Raw genomic sequence first — 12,258 nt, forward strand, 5'->3', positions numbered from 1 at the left:
AGCGTCCGGGATTGCCGGGCCAGACGGGGCAGACGGCTCCTGCCCAGGCTGAGTGCGGATGGCTCGGTCTCAGAGCTCCACTGAGGGGTGGGTGGGTAACAGCAGCCCTGCGGCCAGTTCCCCTGCAGGCGGGAGTGGGTGTCCCCATGGGGAGTGCCTCTTCCAGAGTGGGCTCAGTCGGGGTGGAGTGTCCTGACTTATCTGAGGTGGTCGTGGAGCCCTGTCTGCCCTAGGCCTGGGCAGAGGTGGAAGGGGTGGGAGAACTGACTAGGCCTTACCTGTGGGCCCATGGCCCAGGAGGTGTCTGTGCTCCCACCTCCTGTCAGGTGGTGAGGGGAGAGGATGGGTTGTCAACCGGAGACGGGGTTCCTGGAGGAGGCCGGGTCCTGGCCTGGCCTGGAGGGATAGGGGTGAGATGGGCAGGGTGGGGAGGAGGTGGTGGACAAAGGCTGAACACAGAGAGTACATAGCCAGGCATGTGGGGACTGAGGACAGGGGATGGGGAGGGGACCCATGGGGATAGGGCAGGGACCTATGGGGACAAGGGACAGGGAGGGACAGAGGGACAGGAGATGGGGAGGGACAGAGGGACGGAGACAGGGAGGGGACAGAGGATGGGGAGCTAGGGGGCAAAGGGAAAGGGGACAGGGAAAGAACCTATGGGAACAGGGGAGCAGGGAGGGGACAGAGGAATGGGAGATAGGGAGGGGATGCTTGGGGACAGGGAGGGAATGCTTGGGACAGGGCATGGGGACAGGGGGCTGTGGTTTTCATGGGAAGCTATGGAAGACAAGGCCAGAGGTGGTGGGCAGGGTGAGATGAGAGAGCCTGAGAGCCCCTCATGGGCTGCGGACTCCTCCCCACAGGGCAGAGGGGACCATTCGGGTGCGGCCAGGCCATCAGAGGACCCGGGCTTGGCTGGAGTCCCAGCTCCTCAGCCCTCGGTAGCTTTGGGCGAGCCACTGGGCCTCCCAGCCTCTACCTCCTCATCCCTGACTGGGGCAGGGTTGCTGTGTGAGCCTGGGGCCCTGCAAAGTGCCCGGCCAACCTCAGCTTGGAGCGATGGCACAGCACCCCCTCTCCACCGTGGCCCCAACACCTGGGTGTGCGTTCTGCTGTGGGCAGCTGCCCTAAGCAACGTAGGCTGCTGAGCAGCATCCCTGTCTCACACACTAGGTTCCGCAGCACCCTCTGACCCTGTTGAAAATGCTCCCAGATGGGAACATCCCCTGGGTTGGAGTTGTCCCTGGTGAGAACCCCTAGGTTGAGTCAAACCAAGGAGTCGGCAGAGAGCCTGTTTTTCAGCCCCAGGGAGCTTGGGCAGGCTAGTGTTCTGGGCCACACAGTCCGCTCACCAGCCCACCTGTGCTCTCTGGGGGCGTAACTGCTGGTGTGAGCCTCTTCCTGTTCAGAGTCACACGTGTGTGAGGGCTCTCCCTGGGGTGCAGCCGGTGCAGGGGGCTCTCCCTGGGGTGCAGCCGGTGCAGGGGGCTCTCCCTGGGGTGCAGCTGGTGCAGCGGCCCCTAGAGTTGAGGATCCAAGCAGGCTGAGGTCTGGGTTTGCTGGAGGGCCCTCGGTGACTGGTCTTTGTCCTGCTCCCACTGCTGTGGTCACTGTAGGACCTGGAACGCTGGTCACCTTTCCAGCCTGGCAAGGGGAGGGGACTTGTCTGAGGCCTCACGGAAACTGGGGTAGGGCTGGGGCAGGGACAAGGTGCCCTGCTTCCTGGCTGTGCCCGCAGCCTATGGCCTGGCTACAGCGTGACCAGGAACGCCCAGCACAACTGTCCTTTGCAGTTCTGTGCCCTGACTTGATGGTGCCGGGGCTGGGGGTTGCCGGCCAGCAGTTCCTCAGTGGCCACCCCCAAATGCTGTGGCCACACATTTCTAAACTGGAAAAGCCTTCCACTACAAGACCTGTGCGAATACACACTGGACGCCCCCGTTACAACTGAGAACTCACTTATTTCATTTCCTTCCTTCCTTTCCCTTTTTTTTTTTTTTTTTTTTTTTTTTTAGAGCTGGGCTCTAGCTCTGTTGCCCAGACTGGAGTGCAGTGGTGCAATCATGGCTCACTGCAGCCTTGAGCCCCTGGGCTCAAGTGATTCTCCATCCTCAGCACCCTGAGTAGCTTGGACCACCGGCACATGCCATCATGCCCAGCTAATTTTTTTTTTTTTTTTTTTTTTTGAGACGGAGTCTTGCTCTGTCGCCCAGGCTGGAGTGCAGTGGCATGATCTCGGCTCACTGCAAGCTCCGCCTCCCGGGTTCACGCCATTCTCCTGTCTCAGCCTCCCGAGTAGCTGGGACTACCTGTGCCCGCCACCACGCCTGGCTAATTTTTTGTATTTTTAGTAGAGACAGGGTTTCACTGTGTTAGCCAGGGTGGTCTCAATCTCCTGACCTTGTGATCCGCCCGACTCGGCCTCCCAAAGTGCTAGGATTACAGGCATGAGCCACTGCGCCTGGCCATTTTTTTTTTTTTTTTTTTTTTTTTTTTTAAGTTTTTGGAGAGCTGAGGTCTCCCTATGTTGCCTAGGCTGGTCTCAAACCCCTGGGCTCAAGTGATCCTCCCTCCTTGGCCTCCTAAAGTGTTGGGATTACAGTTATGAACCACTCCACCGAGCCCATTCCTCCTAGACTAAATCTTCATAGAAAAACTTACACTTCCGGCTGGGCACGGTGGCTCACGCCTGTAATCCCAGCATTTTGGGAGGCCAAGACAGGCGGATCACGAGGTCAGGAGATCGAGACCATCCAGGCTAACACAGTGAAACCCCGTCTCTACTAAAAAATACAAAAAACTAGCCGGGCGTGGTGACGGGCACCTGTAGTTCCAGTTACTTGGGAGGCTGAGGCAGGAGAATGGCGTGAACCCGGGAGGCGGAGCTTGCAGTGAGCCGAGATCCGGCCACTGCACTCCAGCCTGGGTGACAGAGCGAGACTCCGTCTCAAAAAAAAAAAAAAAAAAGAAAAGAAAAGAAAAACTTACACTTCCAATAATGTATTTGCATCTTACGATGTCAATAAAACTTCCTAAAGATATCTTATGAAATTGGTGTCTTTTCCCCATTGATACACATGATTTTTAACATAATTGGCAATGTTTCAAAAGCAATTTCCATTTTGCCCCAGAACTGTGTTCCCCTTGTGAATGAACTTTCAAATTAAAAGGCACATGGTCAGGAAAACCGGATTTAATTTAAAGGCCATTGTTTTAGAATTGATTTATTTTTCTCGCCACTGGGATCCTTGCCTGAAAGGCGGCTGTGGGCAGAGGGCACACACTCCCCCTGCCCCCGCGCAGAGAGGGACTCAGCCTCCCTGCACCCGCAACAGTGCTTCCTGTTCCTCGTGCCCGGTACTCCCAGATGCCCACAGAGCCGGTCACGTGTGTGAGGCCGACTGGGGGAGCCCCTGCCTGGCTCCTGTGCCTGTGACCAGTGTTCCTGTGGGGCCCTGGGGCCAATGCTACCAGCATTGGCGTTTTCCCAGGAAGTTGGGAATCAGGCATCTGGTGGCTTCTGGTTCCAGTTCCTCCATGTGCTTTAAGTCTGGGCAGGTTTCCGGGTCCTGGTTTTGACTGATGAGGTGAGGAACCTGACTCCCATGGGGGAGGCCAGTGGCTGCAGCAGGACCCCGGGCAGTGGCAAGGCCGGCCTTCATGACAGTGTCCTCCTCGGGGGTCCTGTCCCAGGCTCTTCATGACTCCCCTGGGGGCTTCTTAAAAGTGCAGATTCCTGGGCCCTGCCCCAGCCCCACCGTGGGGAGGGGTGTCCTGGAAGATGCATCTGCCCAGGGCTGCTGGCCGGTCCACACGCCTGCACCTGGAGGCCCACTGCCCACATCTCAGGCAGATAGGCCTGGGGGATGTTTGGGGACCCAACTCATGGTGCAGAGAAAGCCCCTTTCCCACCCCACACGCTCCTGGTGGTGGCCTGTCCTGTGGGCCCGGAGGGCTGGGTGGGTGGGACCGGGGACCCATGACCACGCTCGCTGGCCTCTGTCCCGTGCCCAGGCAGGGACAAGAAGCCAAGCTGGTGTCCTGCAGTGCACAGTGGATGCTGGTCGGGGGTGTGGAAGCTGGGTCTCCAGCAGGCAGGGACGCGCCAACAAGAAGGGTCACTGTTCCTCATTCAGGGTTCGGTGGGAAGAGAGGGTGTGGCTTCAGTGGGAATTCAAATGATGCTGACTTGAAAATGCAGCCAATGCCCATGTCCCAGGCATAAGATCATGAATAATGTTTCACTGACCAGTTCCTGTCTCTCTTTGTCCTTGCTTCTCTCTGTCTCTCTGTCTCTCTGTCTCTGTCTCTCTCTGTCTTTGTCCCACTTTAGCCTTTGGGAGGGGACAGCTCACAGGCTGACAGATGAGGTCATGTGTCCTGAGCATGAGGTTTTCAGGTCTCACCCACGCTGTAGCACGTCAGAGCTTTGTTCCTTTTCAATGTTCCATTGTTTGCTGGCACCATGTCTCACATGGCTGGCCCACTGCTGATGGGCATCTGGGCTACGTGCACCGTTCAGCTACCGGGAATGGTGCTGCTGTGAAGGGAGCTGGGATTTTGTCACCCACCTACTGTGCGTGGCAAGTCCATTTCCGTCTCTGGGCTCAGGTGGCCCATCTGCAAAATGAAGGGGATGTGACCCAGTGGCCTCTGGCGGCAAAACCTTCCCAGGCTTGTCCTCTTGGATCTGAGGGAATTTCTTTCCTCCCAGTCCAGCCCCTCCAGTGCTCCTGTCCTTCGGGACACGTGCCTGGGGCCCCTCACTCCTTCCCACCCAGCCTTGGTCCACACACCTGCACCAAGAGGCTACCCCACTCATACTGCTCAGCCCAAACGGACCCACCATGGGGCACGGGCAGGTTCTGCCCTCCCCCGGGGCCCTGTGCCAGCCTCAGCTGGGCCTGCGGTTCTGCTTCCTGTCACGTCCTCCCATTTTAAATGAACAGGATGGTGCAGTCCCCATGCACACCCTCAGCTCCACTGGGGTGTTAGACAGCCCAGCCCAGCCCAGGATCGGAGGCCTGCAAGGGCACACCTGCCTGGCCACATGATGGTGAAGGGAGGTGGGGCAGGGCAACCAAATTAACTTCCAATTCTGAGAAAGAGCCCCTGGGACATTCACCACCAACTGTGTGACCTCAGGCAAGTCATTTAACCCCTCTGAGCCTTGGGGCTCCTGAAAAGTGGGTGGAGTGGTCACGTCCACCTGGGGGGAGGTGGCGTGGGCCAGCACCCTCTAAGCTGCTTGTCCCAGGCCATCATGGCTCACTGGCCACACCCCAGCCTGGCCCGTGCCATTTCTCCAGGGCCTGGCATGTGGTGGCCCAGGAGCGTGCCACGGGCTTCTATCAGCTCCCGCCTGCCTGGGGAAGGGCAAAAGCGACAGGTTCCAGGCCATGGCCTGCACCCCCGCTGGCTGTGGGCAGGTCCAGGCCTGCCTGCCTGAGCACTGCAGGGCAGTGGCCAAGCCTGTCCCATGGCACCTCACCGAGAACCTAGGAGGCTGGCCCAGGGGAGAGGCCACCTCAGTCAGGGCTGGGGGCTATGGGCAGGGTGGGCTAGGGTTTCCCTGTCCTCTCCCCCTCAGCATAGAAAAGGGAGCCCAGCTGTGCCCCACCTGGACACTGCTACCTCCTCATGGGGGTCCAGGGCCACTGGGAGCTGGACACAGGGGCTCTCAGGGAGCAATGGTGGCGATGAAGACCAGCGGATGGGCGCCGGGTCAGGGCTCCCCATTCCCTGGGTGTCTCCTTCTCAAGGCGTGACCACCCAGGCAATGGCTGGCTCCAGGACAGGGCAGCTTCTCGTTCCCAGCCTGGCCAGCCTTCCCTGTGGGGCTGGGGTGCAGGGAGGAGCCCTGGCTCAGAAGGTCAGGGGACGTCTGTGTCCCCCAGCAGTTGGCACAGCAAAGCTCTGGCCTGGGGCTCGGCTGCAGCCTCCAGGGCATCCCTCGCACACGCTGTTCCCCAGATGGGGCGATTGGAACCTGAACCACCTCCAGGTCCCAGGCATCAGGGAGACCCCAAACCTGGCTGCATCCTCCAGGCCAAACCTAGACACAGTGGATCATAACAGACCACAGGCCTCACACGCTTGTCCCAGCCCAAGCATCTCAAAGAGTCTGCTCTCCCGAAGGCCCTCAAGGCAGCCCCAGGAGCAGGTGCTGCTGTCACCCCCTCTTCCGAGGCGGCGGCTCTGAGAAGCACCTGCCTGCCCAGGGCACCCCTGCGGATAGGTCTGATCCAGGCCTGCCACCTCCAAGGCAGAGCTGCCCACCTGGCCCTCAGTTTCCAGCCGCAGGGAGTGGGGTGGACAAAATGACAGTGGAGAAGGCATAGGGAGGGTGAGGCGGGGGCACCTGCCAGTGCTCGAGGGATGTCCCAGGCAGGCCCAACTGCCTGCTGCCCACCCCACCCTCGCCCCCGCCGAGGCTGTCACAGGAGGACAGAGCAGAAGTTCCCAGGACGCTCAGGTGTCACTCTTTCCTTCCTGCAGAGCGAGCTGCCCTCGGAGGCCGGTGTGAGGAAGATGGCCCAGTCCACCACCACCTCCCCCGATGGGGGCACCACGTTTGAGCACCTCTGGAGCTCTCTGTGAGTGCGCTCGGCTGGCCAGACCTGGGGGCTCCCTTGGGAGGCACTCTGGGCTAGCCTCAGCCACCCTCGCTGGGCTAACTGGGCCAGAGCAGGAGGGGTGGCCCCGGGAGGACTCTGGGCTAGCCCCAGCCACCCTCACTGGGACTCTGGGCTAACCTTGGCAACCTTCTCTGGGATTCTGGACTAGCCTTGAACACCCTCGCTGGGCTGACTGGACCAGAGCAGAAGAGGTAGCTCCACACTGGTCTTCAGCTAACCTTGGCCACCCTCGACTTGGGGACAGGGCTGGGTCAGAGGGGCAGGGAAGGGAGACCACTGCCCTAGGCCTACCTTGGGGACGCAGGACCAAAATTCAGACTCTTTTCCCAGGTTTGGAAAGGACCCATGGCCAGCAGAGGCCCAGAATAACAGAGGCCATGACTGGCTCTGCCTCTCTGGCACTCACAGCAGCCCTGGAGGAGCAGGTGGAGGACAGAGATGGCATGAGAGGGAGTGGGAAGGGCAGGAGACATAGGCCTCACCAGGAGTCTCAGGCTATCCTTGAGCTCTGGGCCTGGGAGGTATGGGGGTGACGCCCAGACTGGGGACTGACAGCTTCTATTTTCCTCTCCCTGCCCCAGGGAACCAGACAGCACCTACTTCGACCTTCCCCAGTCAAGCCGGGGGAATAATGAGGTGGTGGGCGGCACAGATTCCAGCATGGACGTCTTCCACCTAGAGGGCATGACCACATCTGTCATGGTGAGTGGGGGACTGCCCTCTGTAGAGGACTGGAGTGGGGGCAGAAAATGTGGCCTGTCCTGTCTTGGGAGCCTGGCAGAACCAGGAGATAGCCTCTTGATTGTACAGCTTCCCCTGTGCGTTACTCAGTACACTTCAAATTGCAAAGGAGAAAATGTATCCGCTCATGTAACTGTCAATCCAGAGATAGGAATGGATTCAGGCAGGCTGGATCCAGGTATAGGAAGGGCTTCAGGCATGGCTAGATCCAGGTGTAGGAAGGGCTTTGGACATGGGTGGGTCCAGGTGTAAGAAGGGCTTCTACAGCTGGATCCAGGTATAAAAAGGACTTCGGGCACAATTGGGTCCAGGTGCTTCACAGCTGCCTCGCTCAGTCTCTTGGCCTGCTTTCCCCTGCAGTGGCTTTGTTTTTAGGCAGCCCCTCCACTCATAGTGAAGAGGACCAGGCTGCTCCAGCATGCCCTATCCCTGTGGAGAGGAGATCCCTCTTTTCCCATAGTCTAGCAGTCCTGCCTCTCGTTGATCTGAATGTGGTCAGGGGCCCATCTCTGAGCCAGCTCTGTGCCTCTGATTGGCCTGGGCTGCACCATCCCTGGAACAGGGTGAGGATGGAATGGAGTGGGGCAGGCCTCCCCACACAGGACCCCCCAAAGGAAGATGGAGGTACTGTTTCCAGTCGAAGAGTACTGGATAGGGGGCAGACAGGGTCAGTGAGGCCTCCGGCACCCCATCTTGGCAGGCTCCCCCATTCCTGGGAGTCTCAAGCCCTGCCCCATTGGCTGCTTCTCTGGGGGAAAAGGCCGGGCTGTGGGAGCTGGTGGGAGCCACGCTCCTGCCTATCTCTCCGGCCGCCCCTAGCAAGGCATCGACTCTGCCAGGAGGTGGATGGCAGGTGGGTACCACACACAAGGAGAGGGCAAAGATTCCGACCCCGGGCCTGCCCCGCTGGACTCGTTGGTTGCTCGGCCCCGCCCAGGGATTCCTAGGTGGGGAAGCTGTGCGCGGCTACGGGAAAAACAGCCCGAACTACGTGAACTACAGGGAGACACACGCACCCGGAACAGCGCCTCTGGGGCAGGGTCGGTCCTCCCTCACTTACGCTCAGCCCGCAAGGGAGGGAGGCCTCTGGGGGCCTGAGGGCACCCAGCCTGACCCTCCTCCTCCCTCAAGTCCCCATTCCAGGAGCTGGAGCCCCTCCCTTGCCCCTGCGCATGACTGTCTGAGGCACAGGCCACCCTGAGCACTGGAGGGAGTGGGGGCCGTGGGGCTCCAGTCGGAAGGAGCAGAGTGTAGTGGGGTGGGGGAGGCGGAGGTGCCATGTTGCCCGTTCTGTCTCCATCGCGAATGCTGGGCTGGCACAGAGCCATGTGGGGCCAGAGAAGTCACCTCCTTGGGCAGCGGCAGCCCCAGGGTGGGGGGCTTCTGGAAGGCGACAGCGCCAGGGGGGTCCATTCCTCCGAGGAGCCCCTCAGCCTGGATCTGAGGGTTCGACCGCCCGCCCCTGCCCTCCCACCCCTGCTCAGCCTGGATCTGAGGGTTCGACCGCCCGCCCCTGCCCTCCCACCCCTGCTCAGCCTGGATCTGCGGGTTCGACCACCCGCCCCTGCCCTCCCACCCCTGCTCAGGAGACCGTCCCAGTGGAAACGCTCGACAGTGTTCCGCACGTGTCTAGTCCCATGTTACAGGCGAGGAAACTGAGGCAGATGCTGGGAAAGGGTGGGCTGGGGATGGGGCTGGGTAGTGCAAGAAAGTGAGACTGTGACCTCTCCCCTCTCTCCCTTTGGAACAATTCTGTCAGCTGCTCTCTGGGGACAAGGGTCCTGACCCCACCCCCTCCACGTCCCCTTCTGGACATCTGTGTCCTCCAATCTGGGGAGGGGCAGGAACTGGCTGCTGGATCCCAGGGAGGGAGGGAGGGAGGAAGACCCATAAGATTGTCCCCTGAGATCCGGAAGCCTCCCGACCCCAGGTTGCTCAGCCCCCACTCCCCCTGCAGAGGGCAGAAGGCCCCTAAGATGGCACAGACCCGCCCTGCGTCAGGAGGAGGACCTGGGCTCAGGGAGGCAGAAGGAGCAGTTCTGCATTCCTGTGGGTGGGAAATGCTTGTCCCCCCGCAGCCCCCGAGGGTTTCCTGAGCTCCACATCAGGATCTGGTCCGAGCCTCCACCTGCTGGAACGTGCTACTCCCCAGCCACGGGGTGACGGTGGGCCTTGAATCTCCACAAACAGCAAGGTGGCCGGATCTGTCAGGCAGTGACACGCCTCCTCCCAAAGCCATGTATGAAATTCCTAGGTGCACAGCTCGGCTCACGGAGATGGGGTATTCCCTGGAACAAAGGCTGGCCCAGGCCTGTGTGGGGAGAGCCAAGCCTCATTCTGACCCCAGGGCCCAGCCCCCTCACGACAGCGGCTGCTGAGCCAAGAGCATGCTGTCCCCTACCCCTGACCCCCATGGGAGCACCAGGTGCAAAGAACAGGGTGACTCCAAGGGGTGCCAACTGGCCAGCTCGGGCAGCCTGGCATAGAGCCCAGGGCTTAGCTGCCCTAAGAATGGCCCCTGGCCTGCCGAGTCCAGGGATCCCAGAGTGGGGCTGGAGCTGAACTGGGAGGCATTGTTTTAAAGTTCAGCCCAGGAGCTCAGGGAAGCTGCTGTGCTGCCAGGTCCAGGGACCTGAACCTGGCTCAGTGCGGATGCAGGCATGTGGGACTCTGAGTGCCCCCCAGAAAACTGCCATCTGCAGTTCAGGGGCCCAGTTCTAGCCCCACCACGAGGCTGGTGACCTTGAACAAGAAACACCACACAGGCCCAGCCTGGGGTCAGACAGATGGTTCTGGTGCTGGATGTTTCTGGGGCTTCCGACAGTCCTGAGTTCGTGGCTCAGGTGGGGGGCCTGCTTGTGGAAGTGGCTGCATGTGCACCCGCCCCCACCTGCCCCTGGCGGCTCCCTCTGGCCACTTGTCCCTGGGTATTGGTGGCCTCTGGCCGCTCCCATACTCGGGGGCGGGTCTGGGACTCATCCAGCAAAGGGGCCTCAGCTCGGGCAGGCACAGTGCTTGAGTGCGGAACACCTGTCCTCTGCAGTGGGGTGTGCCTTCTGCATCTGGGGGACGTGGGTCTCCCTGTATCACGAGTGGGCAGATTGGTTCCCACTGTACACAGGGTGTCTGAGGGATGCCTTAGCCACCTGCTTAACAGCTGTGGGAGACAGGCAGAATGGATGGTTTCAAGCTCCCACAATTCTCTGAGCCTCCATGTCCTTGCTGGTGAAGTTGGGGTGACAGGGGGTAGTGTAGCAGGACGAGCTGCAGACAAAACTCCTCAGACACCAAGTTAAAGAAGGAAGAGGTTTATTTGGCCAGGAGCATCGGCAGGACTCCAGGCCTGGTTTTGGGTCTGGTTCGTAAGCACTGGGCTACCTGCCTTTAGTTTCGCTTTTCTTTCTTTTTTTTTTTTTTCTGAGTATAAAACAATATGAGAGGGTCTGTCTCTCTTCCTTCATTTCCCCCCTTTGAGACTCTCACTTTTTATCAGTGGGAGTTCTCACTCTTATTTTCGCTACTTTTGTCTTCCTGTGCAATATTGATAATGTGCAGATCGATACTGATTCATATAGTACACTTGTGCTGATACGTAACATGCAGTGACATTGAGTACTGGGTTATGTGCTCGGCTAATTGCAGAAACAAATTTCTTGTTTTTCCTGGAATTTCTGGTACTGGCACATTCAATTCATCATAGAAGTTTTGATATACTGGCTCAGGAGAGTGTTCGTAAACGTTTTCTCAAACCACGATGTTTACCTGAAGACCTAGTCCAGCTCCATCAGTTTTTAGGGTTATACATTCTCTTTTTTCTAGCAAGGATTAAGGGGGTTGGTTATTACTAGTTCTGAGGTGTTACCTGGACCACGGGTATAAGAAGGGCCACTTTTCCCTTGCTGAAGGTGGACAGGATTTTTTCTTTTTTTTTTTCATTCAAGTAGCCTAAATGACACAAGACCAGTATCTACATTTATTTTCACATAGTCTTAATTCATGATAAATGTACTTATTTTTGCCATATAGTCTCTTTTTTAATTAAGAGAACCACATCCTATTTTTAATTTATTATTATTAATGACAGCACAGGCATCAAATTTTAAGGTGACTTGTTTGGGCACCTACATTTTTTGTTTTGTTTTGGCTAACGCTTTAATCATATCATTCATGAGGCCCCACCCGTCTTCAGTTCTTAATCTTATTTTAAAAACTGTGATCATGGGAGTCTCAGATGGGGCATAACACACATCGGGTTGGTCATTTCCTGGGCTACATACTTTGTATAGAATAACATTATACAAACAAGTTCTTTTTAGAGTTCCAGTACACTTATAATGACCATAAAATAATAGGACCATCGCAACTTTTTGTCCTACTTCAGTGACTTGATGTATACACTGCGAGCAGCCCTCTGTCTGAGGAAGGTCAGTTGAAGTCCTTACTGTACAAGTCCAAATTTTAAGGAAAACGAGTCCCGCAATGAGTTTCCTCATGCTTCAGCCGTGCATGGAACAGTCAGTCAGCTTCCGGGTGTGACTGGGGCAGGGCTTGTCGTCTTCTTCAGAGGCACTTTGCAGGAGTTGGAGAAGCTGCTTCCATCCACGTACCACTCACAGTCTACTGATGTTTCAGGATGGCCTCGGAGGTCGGGCCCATTAGTTTAAACTGAGTCCAACACCTCTACACAGTTATGTTTAACTGGGCTCTCTGATATCGGGAGCAAGGTGGCGTGGTTTAGAATGTTGTAAACTTCAATGGTTATGCAGGGATTTTCACAGAGCAAGCTTTGGTATCTAGTAAGTCTAGCATTCGTTGGCTAATGGTGTCCTTTGGTATTTATTAAAGTCACCACAGCATGGGGGCACTTTATGTTTAG

General features: G+C 57.8%; 1 protein-coding gene across 2 annotated transcripts in view; it reads left to right on the plus strand.

The window, feature by feature from the left end:
- Positions 1 to 6,507: 6,507 nt before the first annotated feature.
- The window catches only part of TP73 (tumor protein p73), a 58,677-nt gene continuing 52,926 nt past the window's right edge, over positions 6,508 to 12,258 (plus strand). The window contains exons 1-2 of one of the 2 annotated variants that reach the window (XM_050804591.1): positions 6,508 to 6,599; positions 7,223 to 7,343. In XM_050804591.1, the coding sequence (XP_050660548.1) occupies positions 6,535 to 6,599; positions 7,223 to 7,343 (186 nt within the window). In that variant the 5' untranslated portion in view covers positions 6,508 to 6,534. The remainder of the gene's footprint in view (positions 6,600 to 7,222; positions 7,344 to 12,258) is intronic. The other variant, XM_050804678.1, reaches the window with a different exon arrangement.

Source organism: Macaca thibetana, chromosome 1, assembly GCF_024542745.1.
Source record: "Macaca thibetana thibetana isolate TM-01 chromosome 1, ASM2454274v1, whole genome shotgun sequence".
NCBI lineage: Eukaryota > Metazoa > Chordata > Mammalia > Primates > Cercopithecidae > Macaca > Macaca thibetana.